This window comes from Spodoptera frugiperda, chromosome 24 (genome assembly GCF_023101765.2).
Source record: "Spodoptera frugiperda isolate SF20-4 chromosome 24, AGI-APGP_CSIRO_Sfru_2.0, whole genome shotgun sequence".
Classification (NCBI taxonomy): domain Eukaryota; kingdom Metazoa; phylum Arthropoda; class Insecta; order Lepidoptera; family Noctuidae; genus Spodoptera; species Spodoptera frugiperda.
In genome coordinates, this window is record NC_064235.1 from 6,447,062 (window position 1) to 6,467,653 (window position 20,592).

The window sequence follows — 20,592 nt, forward strand, 5'->3', positions numbered from 1 at the left end:
CACACAACGTCACGCCTTTTTCCCCCGAAGGGGTAGCCAGAGGTGCACATTACGGCACGTAATGCCGCTATACAATGTACACGCACTTTTCATCATTTGTGTTATAAGTCCCATGTAATGTAGGGTGAGCTTATTACCATATACTGGACACAATTCCAGACTCCGTGCTACTACTGGGTAATTTTCGAAAATCCGAAAAGAACCCAGTATTTCTTTGCCCGACTCGGGAATCGTATAATAAATACGACGAAATACATAGTCGTGGGTCATATTCGTGTACGAAACGTAACGTAGAGCCACGTTGTCAAACAAATTATTACACGCAGCTAAAATGCGCCTCGTTGGGCTCTCAGCTTTAATGTGAGTGAACAGTGATTTTTTAGTTAATTTAATATGTCTCACGATAGTTATTATAAAGAAAAAATATATGTTGACTGCACGGTTGGTGCGGTGGCTGGGCAACTGGCTGCCGCGCAACGTGTAGCGGCTCCGATTCTCGCAAAACTCTTTGTGTGAACCACAAATTGTTGTTTCGGGTCTGGGTGTCATGTGCATGTGAACTTGTATGTTTGTTAACGCACACACGTCACAGGAGAAAATCCTGATGTGGGGCAATTTTTTTTTTAATGTGTAATATTTTATACCGTTGTTTTCATATTATTTACCTACTACAGGTACCCCAGACAACCTTGGCAGTCAAACCGTTTTCCTGTTACATATAATATAATTGACCTTCCTAGCCTGCACACTTGGATATAAACTGGCTTCAGATTTGGGCTTAATTCGAGTTTATTTTGCGTTTAAACGAGATCGAAATGTTTAGTATAGAAACTGTTTTATTCACCCCTCTACTGTATCTATGCACCTATCGATTTCTATTCACCTGGTTTTACGGTACTTTGCGGAAATCCATACTACACTAACAATACATTAGATGTAGAAATCGGAGTGTTACCGCGTTCGGTGCTCTGTCTGCACCCTTAGTATGAGTTCGCTTTACATTTAAAGTAATCGAAACGAGAGCGCGTTCGCCGTTCTGATTGGTTGGTTTAGTCCAGCCGGCCAATTAGAGCGCCGAACGCGGTCTCGTTGCGTTTTCGTTCAACCTAAAGCCAACTCGTACTAAGGGTACTGACTGACGAGCGCAAAAAGACTAACCAATCAGAGTGCGAACGCGCTCTCGTTTACGCGCCTTTAACCCCGAAGGGGTAGATAGTAGTGCACATTACGGCACATGATGCCACTATAATATAATGTACACCCACTTTTCACCATTTGCGTTATGAGTCCCATGTAATAGGGGGTGAGCCTATTGCATAGGTACTGGGGACAATTCCAGACTCTGTGCTACTACTGAGAGATTTTCGAAAAACCGAAAAAAGCCCAGTAATACTTTGCCCGAGACCCCTTCTCCGGCAGTCGTACTTGAGACCACTCGACCAACGAGGCAGACAAACAGACTTACAATAAATTAGTATAATTATGTAATAATAGGTTAGATATGTATGTATGTTAATAAATATATATTTAAAACAACTGGTTTCCTAATGATTTCCTGTACCTATAAGTAGTCTTGTGGTTACTAAATCATGAACAAATTAAAACAAATACCTATATAGGTAAATATTCTTATGGTAGGTATAAGCCTGTAAACATGTTGTTGATGAAGCGAAAGAGGTGTGTAAAAATCGTAGCGTTCTATTGTCTCTGCCTACCCACCATAGGAGACAGGCGTGTGGTTATGTATGTACCTATGCAGTGCCGGCGTAGGGGCCACTGACACCCCGGGCGCAAATATTGTGGCGCCCACTTGAGGGAAGCAATATCAAGTGTTAGTAGTAGTTTTTCATTTTATTGGCGCCCCCCAGACTTTGTCGCCCTGGGCCATCGGCCCATGTCGCCCCCCCCTAACGCCGGCACTGTACCTATGTTTAAGTCGGTAAACGAGCAGACGGTTCACCTGACGGTAAGCAATCGCCGCCGCCCATGGACACCCAAAACACTAGAGGCGTTACAAGTGCGTTGCCGGTCTTTTGGGGGTTAGGAATTTAGGGTTGTTGGGGGATTGGGTATTAGGAAGATTGCGAAGGGGAGTAATTGGGCCTCCGGTAACCTCACACACAACGCAAGCGTTGTTTGGTATCACGCCGGTCGACCCGGCCCAGCAGTATCGAAGCATGGCTCTCCCACACTTAGGTAGATATTAGGTATTTATTTATGCCCATGTACCTTGGACCAGGCGTCGCACCATATTGGCAGAAGCGGCGGGCATCGGAATGACGTGGAACGAGGTGAAGCGGGAAGCTCAAGACCGATTGCGATGAAGAAATGCGGATCCCTTAAGTAAACATAGGACTTTAAAGTCAAGTATACCTGTAAAGGAGCGTAGTAAGTAGGTAGTACTCCGTACCTAGTTTCTACAGCTTGGAACTGGTACAAGCTAGTAAGCTTAAACCACGCCAGAGTTTCTAGTTCCATATAATAAACATCATTCATGTCTAGAAATGTCATAGATATTTCAAATAGCCAAGATTGATATTAGCAAAAAATCATCACTAATTTCATGTGAAAATCGTTCATAAAAGCTAAGCTTTAGGATTCATTTTTGAATAGCAAATTAAAAAACAAAAATACTAAAATAAGATCAATTAAAAATTAACTTTCCGACCTAGATAATAAAGTTCCTATTTGCATGCTAGAGCTTTATAAAATTAATCGTTTCAATGACCTCAAAATAGCCTTCGAAATGTCATAAGAAAGAAAAAACAACTTTACGTCTAAAGCTTTAAAGTTCACTTTGCCTTATAAAAAACTAATGCTAAGACTTGCTTTGCTAAAATCACTGGAAAGAGGATAAAATTTATATTTGTTTGAGTATATAGTCTAGTATGTATATAATGTATTTATTTCAATAAAACACCATTAGATTCTTACTAGTCTTAACAAAAGGTTGTATTTAAAGTTAACACTACATGCGTCGCGTTTATACACTTCTACTCGGTTCCTACAAGACCTAGCGTGATGATACATATATCAAAATCTTCCTCTTTAAACAAGCTATCATATACAAAAAGAATTTTCAAAATCAAACCATTCGTTTTGGAGATAATCGCGTCTAAATAAACAAAACAAAAAATGATTCTCAAAATAATTTTCTTTTTATTTCTTCTTTGTAAATGTGGTTTGGCTGATGATAACATGGAGTTTATGGATAGTCCTGAAGGTAAGTATTTCAAAATTATGTTTCTTTTAGTCCTACTACTTTTTTTAGGGGGGAAAATCATTCAGTGTCTTGTCCCGTCTTGGATGAGGCGAGAGGGAGTGTCAGACTCTTACTGACTAAAAACCACCCCGTTCCTGCTCCTGCTTTTCGAGCTGCAGCCCCAGTAAACCCGCTAGGTAGTCCGTAGCTCAGGATCAGGCGACAGCTCTATTAGGCTTCATCTGTGGTGGTCTGATGGCTCTTTGAGGTGCGCGCGGAACGCTCGGCGCCGTACGCACGGGTCTGGTTCTGTTCGGGCGATGAGCTACCCTTGCTCGCCGTCCACAGATACGACAGGCCAGTTACGATGGCCGGAGATCGTCCGTAACATTCCTAGACAACCTACAACATTACAGCTCTTCTGTGGTCAAGGAACATGGAGCTGTTCACACAGAATTTTATACTTGATTAATTTAATTATTTATTTTGTGTCAATTTCTTTTCTTTTCGGTTTTTGTAGAAATATGTTGTTGTATTATGCTTCTGTGGACGAGTACTACTTGTAGTTTCATTTAAGTCATATGAGTGATCTCCATACTGTATATTTATCTATGTATTAATGTACATATATATTTATCTATGTATTAATTTCATTAACTTCCTTGATTAGTTATTGTATTATTGTTGAATAATTTATTATTTTAAGATTAGCTTATATACCTAGAAGTAAATAATATCAAGGTCAAACTAAAGTTTCCTTGTTTGGGCACTAATGAACACACGGACTGTTTAGTCAAAATGATTTTGGGGACTGTACTTGTGCACGACAGAAATGCAAAGGTGGCGAGCCGCCCGCGACATGTATCAAACATGATCGTTCCTGTTAAAAAGCATGTTTAAACACGAATATCAAAGGTGAGCGGCGGCGATCCTTTGTTCCGCGCCGCCGCTGTCTGGTTTAAACATGCTCCTGGGCTTGCACGAACTTGTTCGTAACGCAGAACGCCCGCGACGTTGGCCCAGGACAGGAACGATCTTGTTTGCGCGGCCCGCCTATATAAGGACGACTCCTTTCGAGACGTCCTCAGTGTGTCAATGAACGTCATTATGTAAGTGTCGTAATTATCCTGTTACGTAAAAGTCAATGTATCGTCAGAGTGTGTTAGTTGATTAAGTAGTCGCGTAAGGGAATCCACTACGGTGTTAACATCATTTATTTGTAACCTATGGAATAAAGTATTGAGTAAAATCAGTACTAGAGTTATTTCTCCACCAACATCATACAGTCCACTGGCTCCCTGACCACATCACGGGTACGTCGAGGAAACGATCCACACCCTGATCCCTCCGACCCGCACATTCTGGTCCTTCGAGCCGGATCACGGGTACGTCGAGGAATAGATCCACAGCCTGATCCCTCCGACCCGTACATTCTGGTCCTTCGAGCCGGATCAAGTTCCAGCAACATGGTGCTAACACGTAGCCGTAGTGGAGAGTCCAAAGGAGAGCAGACCCAGCAAGAGCTTTCCGTGACCGCCGGACCGGGTGCCACCACCCCGGCACCAGAATCGAGCTCGGTCCGAGTGACGGACACAGGAAGCGGGTCTACAGCGACTACCAACATTGACGCCACACTCAAGCCTAGCGATACTAAGTCACGCCGTTCTACGTGTTCGAAAAAGAAGCGCCTCGCAGAGCTAGAGGCCATAGAACAACTACAGCTGGCTGACATGAATGTACAGCAAGCGCAGGCAGAACGAAGGCTGAAAGAAATACAGCTGCAGCGCCTCAGAGTCGAAGCTGAGTCGAGCGACGACGAAGAGCTGGAGGACGACCTCGCTTCGGTAAGAATTGGAACGTGGCTAGCGCGACCCGCGCCGCCACCCGGAGGTGAGACTCGCCCGCCGCCTCACGACGCCAGCGGCGGGAGAATCAGCAGAGACGCAGCCCACGCAGCGAGAGCGACGTACACCGGCGCCCCGGCGGGCGCACAGCCGCTGCGAGACGACGACGGCTACGGCAAAGTGCGTGAAAGTGTGTGTGCGCAAACAAAGGGCAATATCGCGAGTGAAGTATCACACGGCAATGTTAGTGAAAAACTGATAGACGTAGGAACACTAGCCGCGGCACTAGCGCAGGTCATGCGCAGTTCGAGAGAGCCCCCGAAGTACATGCAGCGGCTACCAGTCTTCGACGGAAAACCCGGTGAGTGGATAGCGTATAAGGCCGCGTATTGCGACTCACACACGTATTTTTCTAGCGTAGAAAATATTGCTAGGATTAGGTTAAGCCTCAGAGGCGCCGCAAAGGAAGCTGTAGAGTGCCTACTATTTAGTCAATCTGACCCTCAGGTCATTCTAGATGCACTAGAAAGACGTTTTGGTAGACCTGAGGCCTTGATAATGACCGAATTAGAGAAAGTAAAATTATTACCTAGATTAAAGGATGACCCTAGGGATATTTGTATATTTGCTAGCCGTATTGCAAACACAGTAGGTACAATAGAAGCACTAAAAAGAATTCACTATTTACACAGCCCCGAAATGTCGCGATCTATAATAGATAAGTTAACGCCAATATTAAAAAATAAATGGTACGATTACGCGGCAAATAAAAAGCTTGAAGATACTCCCGTATTAAAGCTCTTATCTATGTTCTTGAATGAAGAGGCCGACAAGTGTAGCGCGTACGCACTGCCGGAGCGGGATAGTGATAAGGCCATTGATGAACGACGACGGCGCAGAGTTGAGCGCACGTTTATGGTGAACACTCGCAAGAAAACATCAAGTGAGCGATGCCCGGCATGCAAGCAGCACGGCCACAAGTTACCAGACTGCAGTAAATATAAGGAGCTAGACATAGATAAGCGATGGAATATAGCGAAATCAAATAACATGTGTTTTAGATGTTTAAGAAGTAAACACAGAAGAAATATGTGCAGAGCGCCTACTTGTGACGTAAAGGAATGCAACATGAAGCATCACAAACTGTTGCACAAAGAGCGTAATGTAAACACAGCGGCGCCCGCGCCGCCAGCGATGACGACACACGAATCCGTGACGTCAGCGCGGGAAACAACTTCGCCTCACAACCGCCGCGCGTATTTGAAGATTGTACCTGTGACGTTGAGCGGACCACATGCTAGGATACATACATACGCCTTGTTAGATGATGGGAGTACAGTCACCTTGTTAGACGCGTCAGCAGCAGACATCCTAGGTGCAGATGGGCCAGAGAGTTCTATGTGCATACAAGGCTTAGGTACAGAGATCAAGCACGAGCGAAGCCGTACCGTGAGCCTCCACATACAAGGCAAGTACCATAGCGCCCCACAGAAGATAGAGGCGGCGCGCACCGTAACTAGGCTGGATGTCACAGCGCAGACTGTACATACCGAAGATCTAAAGAATTGTAGGCATTTAGATGACATACGTAGCACTCTTGTTTATGAACACGCGCGACCAATGATTTTGATTGGTCAAGACAACTGGCACTTGTTAGAAGCCACGAAGACACGGACAGGTGCGCGCGACCAACCGGTAGCATCGTACACAAAGCTCGGTTGGGTTTTACATGGATGTCAGTACACAGGAAATAAAGACACAAGTACATTCTGCGGCCACATTACAATTAAAGAAAATGTAGAACCAGTTGAAGAAACCGTGATGAACTTCAATTCAGAACCACCATGTTTAGAACCTAGGATACCTAGAGAGGACCTACCACAGGACACCTTAGGCATCCTAGAACAGAAGAGTCGAAGATTGCCCGGTAGAAGCTTCAAGAAAAGAAAACAAGTTGCACCTACACTACTCAAGTCTCATCTAGGCACCCTAGAACGCCTAGATAAGAATAAACAACGCGCCGAAAAATCAAAAGTAATCGCCGCCATACGAAATAACAAAGCGACGTCCGGCGACAGCCCGTTATCAGTGATAAGTACTCACAGCGCCGGCGCAGGTACTTCACGTTCGCGCGGGAAAATAAAAGCGATACAGGACGTGAATAAAGAAATAATAAACCCTCCTGTATGCGCACGTAAGAACAAGTTAATGAAGTTACGTAATAGCGGGAATCCTAAGTACCCGTACTCCCGTTTGGTCAATCATGTACGGCCAAATGTATTAAATTATTATGGTCCTATATGTGTAGCTGTAGATAGGCACAAAGACATATAGGTATTAGGAATTAGGTTAATTTATAGATATAGATATAGGTCTATGTCATAGATATAGGTATTAGGAATAGCTAGCTCTTAGCGTAGACTTAGCTAGCAACTAGACTAAAGTTTATAGGTATTAGGTATAGGTTAACATTTAGATATAAGTAAAAATATAGGTTAGCCAATAAGTATAAGAATAATAGGCTAGTCTAGAATGTATGTAGTGACAACGCTACCTAAGCGGCTGATAGGGACTTAGGTGAAAGCGCCTTAAGCGCTTTAGGTTAGCTTAGGTTTAGGTAGTGAGTCACATGCGTGGTCTTTAAGCTGGAAGCTCGTACCACCGGTGTCGCCGAATTGGCGAAGACGGGAACGTGAGTGCCTGCCGCGCCTATGAAACCGGCGGGAGACCTCGGCAGCAGCACATCACCCAAGGTTGGAGACGTCGTCGTGATCTCCGACCCTGAACTTCAACGTAACACCTGGCCCAAAGGAAGGGTGGTAACGCAGGTGCTACCAGACGGAAATGAAGAGGTACGAGTGACCAAAGGGCCCGTACTCCGAAGACCGCGGAGCGCATTGTCGTGCCCACCAAGGAGTCGCCAGATGGCGACGGCGGGAGAAATGTGCACGACAGAAATGCAAAGGTGGCGAGCCGCCCGCGACATGTATCAAACATGATCGTTCCTGTTAAAAAGCATGTTTAAACACGAATATCAAAGGTGAGCGGCGGCGATCCTTTGTTCCGCGCCGCCGCTGTCTGGTTTAAACATGCTCCTGGGCTTGCACGAACTTGTTCGTAACGCAGAACGCCCGCGACGTTGGCCCAGGACAGGAACGATCTTGTTTGCGCGGCCCGCCTATATAAGGACGACTCCTTTCGAGACGTCCTCAGTGTGTCAATGAACGTCATTATGTAAGTGTCGTAATTATCCTGTTACGTAAAAGTCAATGTATCGTCAGAGTGTGTTAGTTGATTAAGTAGTCGCGTAAGGGAATCCACTACGGTGTTAACATCATTTATTTGTAACCTATGGAATAAAGTATTGAGTAAAATCAGTACTAGAGTTATTTCTCCACCAACATCATACAGTCCACTGGCTCCCTGACCACATCGCGGGTACGTCGAGGAAACGATCCACACCCTGATCCCTCCGACCCGCACAGTACTCTTAGTACGAGTTTGCGCGGTGCCGTTAGACGCTGTGCCGTCACGTTTTTGTTTATAATGTCGGAACCAAGACGAAACGATTCACATTCAGTCTGACACTCCCTCCCGCCGCACCCAAGGCGGGAGAAGTCAATGGATGATTTCCCCCACTTAGGCTACTTTTACTTGTGCGGGTCTGCGGACGGCGAGCAGGGGTTGCTCGCCGCCCGACCAGATCCGGACCCGTGCGTACGGCGCGTCGCGTTCCGCGCGCGCCTCAAAGAGCCATCAGACCACCACAGATGGGGCCCAGTAGGGCTGATGCCTGATCCAGAGTTGCGGACTACCTAGCGGGTTTACCGGGCCTCTGGTTCGAAAAGCAGGAGTAGGAACGGGGTGGTTTTTAGTCAGTAAGAGTCTGACACTCCCTCTCGCCTCGCCTAAGGCGAGAGAAGTCATTGGATGATTTTCCCCCCTCAAAAAAAGGCTACTTTTACTTAATCCATAATCCGCATGAGCGAAGCAGCGGGTATCAGTATTAAGTTAGGATTCAACGTCAAATCGTTGATTTTAATGAGTATTTTAAATACATTGTGACTACTGCAGGTCTGCCAGGGTCGAAGTGCATCAGGGATGGCGTGGAAGGTGTCTGCACCAGCATCTACACCTGCCTCACTGCCGTCCAGGATGTCAAGGATAAGAAGTATCCTCCAGTAAGAGTGTCCTGTACCCTTAATATGAGTTAGCTTTACGTTTAAAGTAATTGTAAAGAGAGCGCGTTCGGCGCTCTAATTGTTGGATTTATTACTGCGACAATCGAACAAGGGGTCTCGGGTTCGATTCCCGGGTCAGCCAAAGTATTACCTACTGGGCATTTTTCGGTTTTTCTAAAATTTCTCAGTAGTAGCACGGAGTCTGAAATTGTGTGTTATATGGCAACAGGCTCACCCCCTATTACATGGGACTTATAACACAAATGGTGAAAAGTGGGTGCACATTGTATAGCGGCATTACGTGCCATAATCTCCACCTCTGCCTACCCCTTCGGGGTTAAAAGGCGTGACGTTGCAAGTAAGCCCCTTGGTCTTTTTTAAGGACAGATCCAGGTTTGGCATCGTGTGGTGGTTATTTTTTTAATATCTCTTCATTGCAGTTATGCAGATACCAAGGGGAAACACCAATTATTTGCTGCACAGACTGTGAACTTGTCAACGATACGAGGTAAGGAAAATAATTTAATTTATTTAAACGGTAAACGACCAGACGAATCACCTGATGGTAAGCAATCGCCGCCGCTTATGGACACCCGAAGCATCAGAGCCGTTTCAAGTGCGTTGCCAGCCTTTGGGGTTTAGAAATTTAAGGGTTTTTGGGGAATCGGGGATTGGGAAGATTGGAAACACAACACAAGCAGTTTTTTCACGTCGGTTATCTGTGAGGCCGTGGTATCACTCCGGTCGCATACTCTAGCTGCGCATCTTCCTCGCACAGCTACACAGCTTAGTATCAGTGGAAACGGTCACATAGTTTCACAGCTTAGCTATTAAATCTTCGTAGCATAGCTATAAAGCACATCTCTAGTGAAAAAGCACACTAACACTTGGAACAGCGCATTCTTAAGGAACAAAGCTATTTTCTGTTATACCTAAGTGTAGAAAAATCCCTTTATTTATAACTACATGGTGACAAACATAATATATATTATATAGACTAAATAATAATAAGAAGAAAAAAACAAAATAGCCTCTGGGAACGCCTAAAGGATTTATTTTTCTCTCCTTTTGGCGTTCCTAGAAGACTGGCCGCATTGCCACGTTGTATGGCAATGCTTAACTTCTGACCGAAGAAATTAGCTATAATTATAATTTAACTTAAGTATTTATAACTTAAGTAATTATGTATGTGTTTATTTATTTCAGAAACATGTATATTAGTCAGACCAGTGGCAAATGGTATTTTCGAACCGGACAGAAAGCCAGAGACAGTAAGTAGAAAACATACCTACTAGTCTTCCGATAGCTGATCATGCGAAAGTACGCGCACGCTTTGTTGTTTTATTATTGCGATAAAAATATAAAAAGTTTCTTCGGGAAAGTTGTTTGTAATCTTGAGTACAATCACGTGTTTAAATATCGTTCACTTATTACCACTCACCCTGTTGTATGTTAAGTATATAGGTACGTATCACCTGATGGTAAGCAATCGCCGTCGCCCATGGACATCCGAAACACTAGAGCTGTTACAAGTGTGTTGCAGGCCTTTTGAGGGTCAGGAATTTAAGGGTTGTTGGGGAATCGGGGATAAAGAAGAACATTAGGCCTCCGGTAACCTCACTCGCACAACGCAAGCGATATTTCACGTCGGTTTTCTGCTCGGTCGTGATATCACTCCGGTCGAGCCGGTCCAGTAGTGCCGAAGCATGGCTCTCACACTTGAAAGGTCTATAGTTAGGTGCTGATGTTGATGATGATGAATTCGAATCGATTGCATGGTTGGTGCGGTGGCTGGGCAACTGGCTGCCGCGCAACGGGTAGCGGGTTCGATTCCCGCACGGAGCAACTCTTTGTGTGATCCACAAATCGTTGTTTCGGGTCTGGGTGTCTTGTGCATGTGAAATTGTATGTTTGTAAACGCACCCACGACACAGGAGAAAATTCTAATGTGGGCCAACGTTTAAAAAAAAAATGTTATTTCAGAATGCCTGGATTACATGCAGGAGTTGGAACCTTGTGGTGACCACTTCACCGCCACGATAGCCAAGGACTTGGATCCCGAGAGGAACTGCTATGTACCACGCCCAACTGCTGTAGGAGTGGTTGGTGGAAACGACGCGGAACGAAACGAATTTCCTCACATGGTAAAACTATAGAATTTTTTATCTCCTATAATATAAAAAAAGAATCATGAAAATCGGTTCACCCAGTCGCAAGTTACGAGGTAACAAACATAAAAAAAAATACAGTCGAATTGAGAACCTCCTCCTTTTTTTGAAGTCGGTTAAAAATAAGTCGGGTTTTCCTTCCTGACGCTATAACTTCAGAACGCACGAACCGATTTACACGGTTTTGCATTCGTTAGAAAAGTTTCGGGCTCCGTGAGGTTTATAGAAAGAAAATTCAATAAAAATTAAGAAAAAAGCAGAGAAAATCATTGGTGGCGAAACGGAGTTTGCCCGGGTTTTGCTAGTATCTTCGAATTTATTTTGTTGCGGAGTCCAAGACTATTATTCATATCCCTGGGACGCGCCGGACTTCAGTGTTCCGGTGTTTTCATGATTGTATCTACTGTAGATCCTGGTGCACAGGACCTGCAACGGTTTTTTCACATTTTTTTTTTCTTACGTTTGATGGGTCTGGATCTCGCCTGATGGTAAGTCTACGATGGAGCACGGCTGCCCATAAGCAACCTGTTAACTCGGGCTTTGAAGATACCCAGGTTATACCCATCAGGAAACACAGACTCCGGCAAGGAGTTCCACTCCCTAGCAGTTCGCACAAGGAAGCTTGAAGCGAAGCGCTTTGTGCGAGTGGGTGGGATATTTACCATGAAGCGGTGGCGTTTCGCCAATTGTCTTGTGGTTCGATGTTGGAAAGGACTAGGGGGAATCAAGTTGTGCAATTCATCATCATACCATGACAAATTTTACATACTGCCATCTGTTGGATTCTGACGGCTAATCTGTTTCATTGTTTCATGATACGGAATTTCAACAGGCTTTACTAGGCTACGGGTTCGACGAAGATTCAGCTCAGTGGATCTGCGCTGGGTCTCTGATCAGCGAAAACTTCATCCTGACCGCTGGCCACTGTATCTCCAGCCCTTCTCTGTGAGTATTCCTTTCTTATGAGGTCTGTTTAGACTGGTCTTAACGTCTTTTTATCCTCGGAGGAGTAGGCAGAGGTGCACATCATGGCACATAATGTCAATGTACACCCAATTTTCACAATTTGCTTTATAAGTCCCATGTTATTACATGCAAGACTGCCTCGTTGGTCAAATGCTCGCAAGTGCGACTACCGGACAAGGGGTCTCGGATTCGATTTCCGGGTCGGGCAAAGTAGTACTGGGCTTTTTTCAGTTTTTCGAAAATTTCTCAGTAGTAGCACGGAGTCTGGAATTGTGCCCGGTATATGGCAATAGGCTCACCCCCTATTACTTATATACACGGGACACAAGTGGTAAAAAGTGGGTGTACATTCACTATTTCGCCTGGAGGTAAGCAATGATGCTGCCTACGACGGAGCACAAAGTTTATTAAAAAATAATTATATTTTTTCAGAGGTCAGGTGAAGTATGTAGCTTTAGGAATCCTGAAGCGGACTGATCCTTCAGATCTTTGGCAGAAGTACCATGTAAAGAGGATCATCGCGCACCCTGGATATAAGCCCCCATCTAAATACAATGATATTGCGTTACTCGAGAGTCAAACCCGGTAAGTTACAAATCCTCAAGCAGTATAGATTGTCCAGTCACACTGTTAACACAACACTATCTCCCATTAAACCCGTGGCAGATACAAGAACACCTTTTTATCCAATGTCTTCTCCCGCTTTTGGTGAGGCAAGAGGGAGTTGTCAGACTCTTACTGACTTAAAACCACGTCGTTCTCTCTCCTGTTTTGAGCCGGAACCCCGGTAATCTTTTACGAATTTTAGAACATCTTAAATATGTTATCTTCTAATATTATAAAGCTGAAGAGTTTGTTTGATTGTTTGTTTGTTTGTTTGTTTGAACGCGCTAATCTCCGAAACTTCTGGTCCGAATTGAATAATTCTTTTTGTGTTGGATAGTGCATTTATCGAGGAAGGCTATAGACTATAAAACATCACGCTATGACCAATAGGAGCTGAGCAGAGCGGGTGAAACCGCGCGGAAGTAGCTAGTTTAAGATAAGAGTTTATTATAACTTTCGTGAGACATACTAAATTAATTATTACGGTATCGGCTCATGGAACTGTTTGACGAGGAACTCGACTAGTTTAACTTGCTAACATCGCGCTGGAAAGTGCGTGTGATTCAAGGCAGAGGGCGCGAGAGTCGCCGCGTCGTGTGTCGCGGAATGCTGCTCATGGATATGAGCCTCTAGCACGGCATCCGGAGCTGCGGACTACCTAGCGGGTTTAACGGAGCTCCGGCTCAAGAAGCAGGAGTAGGAACGGGGTGGTTTTTATTTAGTACTAGCTGACCCAGCGAACTTCGTACCGCTTTCGCGTAGCAATGATGCTCTACTTTATTTTGTATAGCTGAGCTATGTATGAGTCCCTATTCAATTTGAACTGGAATTAATAATATCCTCCATATAATAATGAATCCATAATTTCCTGGTCTCACTATACCTGAAAAGGAGTTTACTATTTTAATAAAAAACAAAATATATTTTCATAATATGTTTATGTTTATTCCATAGGATTCAATAATTTCGCTAATTGTTTTACAAATTGCTATTGAAGAATTGGCATTTTTAAGTAAACACTGAGCTCAATACCACGCGCGCTCTTTATCAATTGTTGGCACATTAAAATGTCCAGCATTTTGTCCTGCAGGGGCCTTATCGGCTCTGATGACAATTTTGTGCTTATCTGATGGCATGCGGTCTAATGCATTTGTGAATAATGCAACTATTCTAATTCATTGTGTTGATGGAAACATGTTTGAAGTTGTTCATCACAATTGATCTTTTACTGAGTTGTTGTGTGCGCAACGCTGATCGACTTCTCTTGCTGAATTGTCCATAAAATATATTTGCAAAAATGTATAGTCTTCAACAGGCACTGGCAATAAGGAACCTGTTTGATGATATATTTGAATTCCTGAATCTGCAAGAATATAAATCTGTATACAGGTAATTGTATAGCAAATTGTACTACCATGTGGCTCGCAAAATACTGCCACAATACTTTATATCATTTCAAATTAAAACTACTTTAAACCTCGACATTAAATAGCCTTCCACGGCAGCTTTAGGTAGTAGGCTTTACCAAGAACATCTTGCTCATGCCACTATTAAATACAACATGTTATAAAATGTTGCTGATTAAGTCTTCGGATTATAGACTATTATTATGTATGTGACTTATTGTTTACAAAATAAACACATCACTGACTCGATATATTTTGCACCAGCTACATGGTTTTAAAACTAAAAAAAAAACGTTTGCCATTATACTTACTTACTAAAAGTAGGCATAAAATTGTCTCGTATAACTTTTGTTGCCCCAAATGATGTCATTAGAAAGCAATTATTGTACTGCTGGATATGAGTCCAAAAATTAACCAATGAATGTAGTTACTCTGGTGGCGGTACCAATGGCGTCAATTTGACTTGGCCGCTGGCGCAACACAATCCAGAGGCTTCATTTTTGAATTTCAATCCCAATGTGGACACACAATGTTCATTAGTCCAATAGCAACAATTTGCTCTGAACTGTAATCAATTGCCACATTATAACTGAATGCAGCTTTGTGGGGTTAAACACAACATTTCTATCTTGATATCGATTCAGTTCAAGTTCATTTCGCGCTTCGCGTTGCCGATCAGTTTGATTTGCTCTTATATTTCTTTGACTTGCCGTATTTCGAGTTCTGCGGCCTAAGCTTGTACGTCTGGGTGGTAGCATTGTTAAAAACGAAATTTCAACTGAAAATAAAAAGCTCTCATACATTTTCTGCATAACCATGTATACCAAATTGTAGTATTGTGTAGTCACCAAAAGTTACTAAAAATCAATATGAAGATGTGAACTTACCTTGATTGAACAAACAAATAAAAATCTTCTTAGTCTTTAAAACTCGAAAAAATATTAAGATAATCTCTCAGAAATATTGAAAAATATACATTTAATTTTGCATATTTTAAAAATCGCGCAATACGAATGTCAATGTCATTCACAGCAATAGACTATATTGAAAGAGTATCGTTTGTTCGAAAACGTGAATAGAAACTTTAATTTACACAAAATAAATTTCTGAACACACGCGTAACTGTTGATAATTTGTCATTATTTTTGAACGCACGCATAAATATTTGAGGAGTTTCTATTAGTGCTTAATGCACTTTTCAACATGTTCAATAGATTTAAAAAAAATACAGACAATTGTTTATTTACCTTTTTCAAATAGTTTATGCATAAACGTCAATCATTATTTACAGTATTTGACAGGATGGACAACAAATATTTGACATGAACGTTTATTGAAAACATCTAGCTTTTGCCCGCGACTTCGTCCGCGTAGTGGTGTTAGTGGTCAAAATGCTCCCGTATGTCATGTAAAATGTGAATTACTTGAGAATATGTTACTGTTAGCATTTTTAAAGATATGTATACGCGAATGAAGCCACAGGCAACGTATTAACGAAAATGACGAATTTTCAAGCAAACATTAATCTCCTCTATCAAGCATTCTACGCCTTCTACCCTTTTTATTAAAAAGTAGCCTATGTGCTTTCGCTCCTTATTAAGTGTCTAAATACAAAATTTCACTGTTACAGCTTAAAAAATCCATTCTCCCCTATTTTTTTGCAATAAAAAGTAGCCTATGTTCTTTCGTTTATCTTTAAGTGTCTAAATACAAAGGTCCACTGTTACAACTTTGAAAATGACGAATTTCCATATGACCATTGATCCCCTATTTTTACCCTTTCTCCGCTATTTTTTTGCAATAAAATGCATCAAGTAAGGTCTATTCTATCTCAGTACCAAATTTCATCAAAATCGGTTCACTGGTTTAGGCATGAAAGCGTAATTACAGACAGACAGAGTTACTTTCGCATTTATAATATTAGTAGGGATTCTGTGCTCCAAGTCTCCAATGCACACTTATCCAATAGCATTTGTTTTTTAGTATCCAATAGAAATATGAACTTTATCCAATAGCAATAAAGCTCAAATTGAGTCTACGTATTAGTTAGAAAACGTTTGTATGGGATAAAGAAAAGGGCTGTTTTTAGGGCTTTTCCGTCAATTATTTGATATTTTCTCGCCGTAAAAACCATCCTTGAACTTCGACGAATATTACAAAAAAAGAATTGGCCAAATTGGTCCAGGCGTTCTCGAGTTATGCGCTTACCAACACTTTTAGCGATTCATTTTTATATATAAGAAGAGTCTGACACTCCCTCTCGGCTCGCCCAAGGCGGGAGAAGTCATTAGATGATTATCCCCATCAAAAAAAGAAAGCATGACTTGAAACTAGTCGAGTTCCTCGTAAAACAGTTACGTGAGTAAGCCGATAACATAATTAACCATGATTTCAGGGTGATATAATTAATGCTATATTTTATAGTTTGTTTTAACTTAATAGTATGTTTTTTTTCCATACTATTTTATTTTATTTGACTTAAAGCTCTTTTGCTAAATATGTATAAAATGTGTGTGGTACTATCAGAATTCATCAAAAGTTCCAAAACCAATTTTTTGTGGGTTAACATATTATTGCTTATCAGCGTCCATATATGGTTTCAGGGTTACCTTCTCCGAGGGAGTGAGACCAGCCTGCTTACACTTCGAGGAGGTGGCAAACGACAACAAGGCTGTAGCCACCGGCTGGGGAGCCCTGGGGCGCCGGAGAGAATTAGCTGACACACTGCAATCCGTTCGTAATTGTTTTTATTCATTGACTAACTTCTGCCAGGGGTTTTGCCCGCATTCCCTTGTATCCAGACCGCCTCAAAGAGCCAACACAGATGAGGCCCAGTAGGGCTGATGCCTGATCCGGAGCTGCGGACTACATAGCGGGTTTACCGGGGCTCCGGCTAGAAAAGCAGGAGTAGGAACGGGGTGGTTTTTAGTCAGTAAGAGTCTGACACTCCCTCTCGCCTCGCCCTAGGCGGGAGAAGCCTTTGGACGATTTTCCCCCTCAAAAAAAAAAAAAAAATGTATCCAGACCTCAATCTCATCATATCAGCCACAAGACGTCCACTGCTGAACATAGGCCTCCCCCAATGACTTCCAGATAGGCCTGTTGGACTCAAACTGCATCTAGCGCTGACCATAATCTACTCCTGTTCTAAATATGACTCCGATCCCTTCAGCTATTTTGACGTGATTGAGTAACAAATATACAGACAAATACAAACTCACAAACATTCGCATTTATAATATTAGTAAGATGACAGGCGGTAGATGACCATACGGACAATCTGATGGTAAGCAATTATTAGCGCCGCACATAGACACTTATAACCCCAGAGGAGGGCAATTCGCTATGGAAATCCAGCAACCAAATGTTAATCGTGTTCTTTTTTATGGTACAAGCTGGTGAACGAGCAGACGGATCACCTGATGGTAAGTAATCGCCGCCGCCCATGGACACTTGATACACCAGAGGCGTTACAAGTGCATTGCCGGCTTTTTGGGTGTTAGGAATTTAAGTGTTGTTGGGAAATCGGGGATTGGGAAGACCAGAAAGAACATTGGATCTCCGGTAACCTCACTCCGGCAAGCGTCCTCCGCGCTTCCCAACAGGGAATCGGGGATTAGAAAGGGGTAATTGGGCCATACACTTTTTTCGTCTGGATAAGATTTGTAGCAAAATCTATTAAAACATACCTATTGGTATTTCACGAACAGCACTCAAGTCGAGTCAAGAGATGACATTTTTCTAATTTATTTTTGTGCTCTTGTCTCTACTCCAGGTATACCTTGAGGAGTTTCCAGAAGAAGAGTGTACTAAGCTGTACCCTCAACACAGGCTGCTGAGACGAGGATTCGACTACAGCACACAGATGTGTTATGGACATCATGGTGAAGTCAGGGATACTTGCGAGGTACGCTCTAAGGGTAAGCGTCCATACGCATCGTACGTATTCCGTATGACGTCATCAGTACGCATCGCATGTAGGCATTGCCGATGATGCGGTCCGTACGATGCGGATCAGTGGACGCAGTTTTATGAGTTTCTATACAAGACAAACTAAAATCCGTTGCGTGCGATGCGGGCCTGTAGACGCGTACCTTTAGATGACGTTTATTTTTGTGAACAGAATTTAAGGCTCCATGTTATTGATGAATCCGGAGCTGCGGACTACCTAGCGGGTTTACCGGGGGTTCGGATATAAAAGCAACAGTAGGAACAGGGTGGTTTTTAGTCAGTAAAGAAAGAAAGAAAGAAAGAAAGAAAAATCATTTATTCGGCACCGGGCACGATGCACCAAAACAAAACACAAAATAGAAGAAAAAAAAATGGTAAAATTAATTAATACATTTAAAAAAAACACAAAAAAAATGCACTACTTAATTATATAGAAAAAAAAAAATAAATAAAAACACATACAAACACACAACAGATAAAAGAAAAAAAAACAAGGTGGCAACGTGCCCAAGCCAAAAGGGTTGCCACCTCAGTATGAGCTGGGCACCGAAAGTACCCAGCACTGGTTTTCAGTTGGCACCCTTTGCAGTGACCCACGGACGGAGACAACGCACAAAACAATACACAAGTAATATAGTAAAATAAATTAACAGAATAAATAAACATAAAAATGAGAATATTAAAATAAACATACATACATATATTTTAAAATACATCTATAAATAAATAAAAATAAATGATAACAATTAAAAAGAACATAATAAAAGAAAAACATAATATTGTGGGTAGGTGTGTGATCGTAAGGTCACCCCGCAGCACGACACTCATTTGACTCCTACCCGTAAAAGTGGTCGCTTTGTCATTACCCCATGGAAACGAATAAACGAATAAATAAGTAAGTAAGTAAGAGTCTAACACTCCCTCCCGCCTCACCCAAGGCTGGAGAAGTTAAATATACAAAGTAATTTTGGATAGAAAGTACTCTATTATGTCATAACTTATCTTCTAAAAAATATCTTACGCTATAATACGTTTAATCACATTTGAGTCGGCACATTCAGTCAGCCGCATGGACGTTTTGCTATTCGTCATAATATTATGGGCTTGAGCTTAAAAGTCTATCCACCTTTAAACTCTTTCCGTGCGGCCGACTCGCTAGTTACGTCCACGGTTTGCACGCCTACAAACTTGGCTCCACACTAGATCTGATTACTTTTTGACAATGCGAGCTATATGGTCTCGTCTTGGCAACATTTGACATGAAATGTTTTTGTGGGATATTATACAATGTGATAGGGGTGAGACTTCTAACCTGTTAAGGCTGAGTACTACATCTAACTTTATCGACAAAAATAATAATATGAGGGGTTGAACACCCAATTGAAAATATTGAAAAATAGCGATTTCTTCGGTAAAAATAATTCAGAAATGATTTTTTTTCTCACCAAAACATTATCAAACATATGAAAAAAGTAATGAATTAGTTAGCCAATGTTATTAGCTACCGTTTGTCGTTTTTTTTTGTTTCTACGACGCATACAACCTTTGATATCACATAAAGTATCAAACCCGCCGTAATAGCCATTATTTTGAGGGGGAGGGGGTTCAACCCCCCATATTATTTTTTTTGTCGATAAAATTAGATGTAGTACTCAGCCTTAACGGGTTAGAAGTCCCACCCCTATCACATTGTATTTCACCCAGCCCTCCGAAGATTAAAAACCTTCTTCTTCTTCCCCAGGGTGACAGCGGTGGTCCTCTTCAGAACAGGTACCACATATCATCCTGCCAGTATACGGTGATCGGCATCACATCCACTGGAAGACAGTGTGGGATCCTCGGCAGTACTGGGTTGTATACCAGGGTGTATACGTATTTGCACTGGATCGAGTCTGTTGTTTGGCCTTAGATTAATTAAACAGTTTTGATATTTTTGTTTGAAGTTTTATTTATGGTAAACTAGCTTCTGCCAATTGCTTCGTCCGCGTATAGGGAGACTTCTTATGACTTTATTTTAACTACATATTTGTTATCATCTTGGCTGACGATATACGAAAAAATGAGCTAAATAGGCCCAGTAGTTAAGCCAAAAAGTGCATTATTCTCTTCGAGCTAATTTGAACACTCTTTACAAATACGGCATTATAACAGCCGCGCCGCATGTCCGTAACTTTCCTAGACAACCTACAACATTACAGCTCTTCTGTAGTCAAGGAATATGTAGGTATTTAATTTGTTTGAAAATTAGGTGTAATGTTAAGTTGTATT

The 20,592-nt window shown here is 42.3% G+C and overlaps 1 protein-coding gene across 1 annotated transcript; it reads left to right on the plus strand.

Moving 5' to 3' along the window:
• Nucleotides 1–2,921: 2,921 nt before the first annotated feature.
• On the plus strand, nucleotides 2,922–20,258 carry LOC118278662 (serine protease snake-like). Its single transcript, XM_050703886.1, has 10 exons — nucleotides 2,922–3,223; nucleotides 9,121–9,227; nucleotides 9,668–9,735; nucleotides 10,434–10,498; nucleotides 11,211–11,371; nucleotides 12,228–12,340; nucleotides 12,794–12,946; nucleotides 16,977–17,106; nucleotides 18,149–18,280; nucleotides 20,066–20,258. The coding sequence occupies exons 1-10, from the start codon at nucleotides 3,136–3,138 to the stop codon at nucleotides 20,231–20,233; spliced, it is 1,185 nt and encodes a 394-aa protein (XP_050559843.1). The 5' UTR covers nucleotides 2,922–3,135; the 3' UTR covers nucleotides 20,234–20,258.
• The last annotated feature ends 334 nt before the right edge of the window (nucleotides 20,259–20,592 follow it).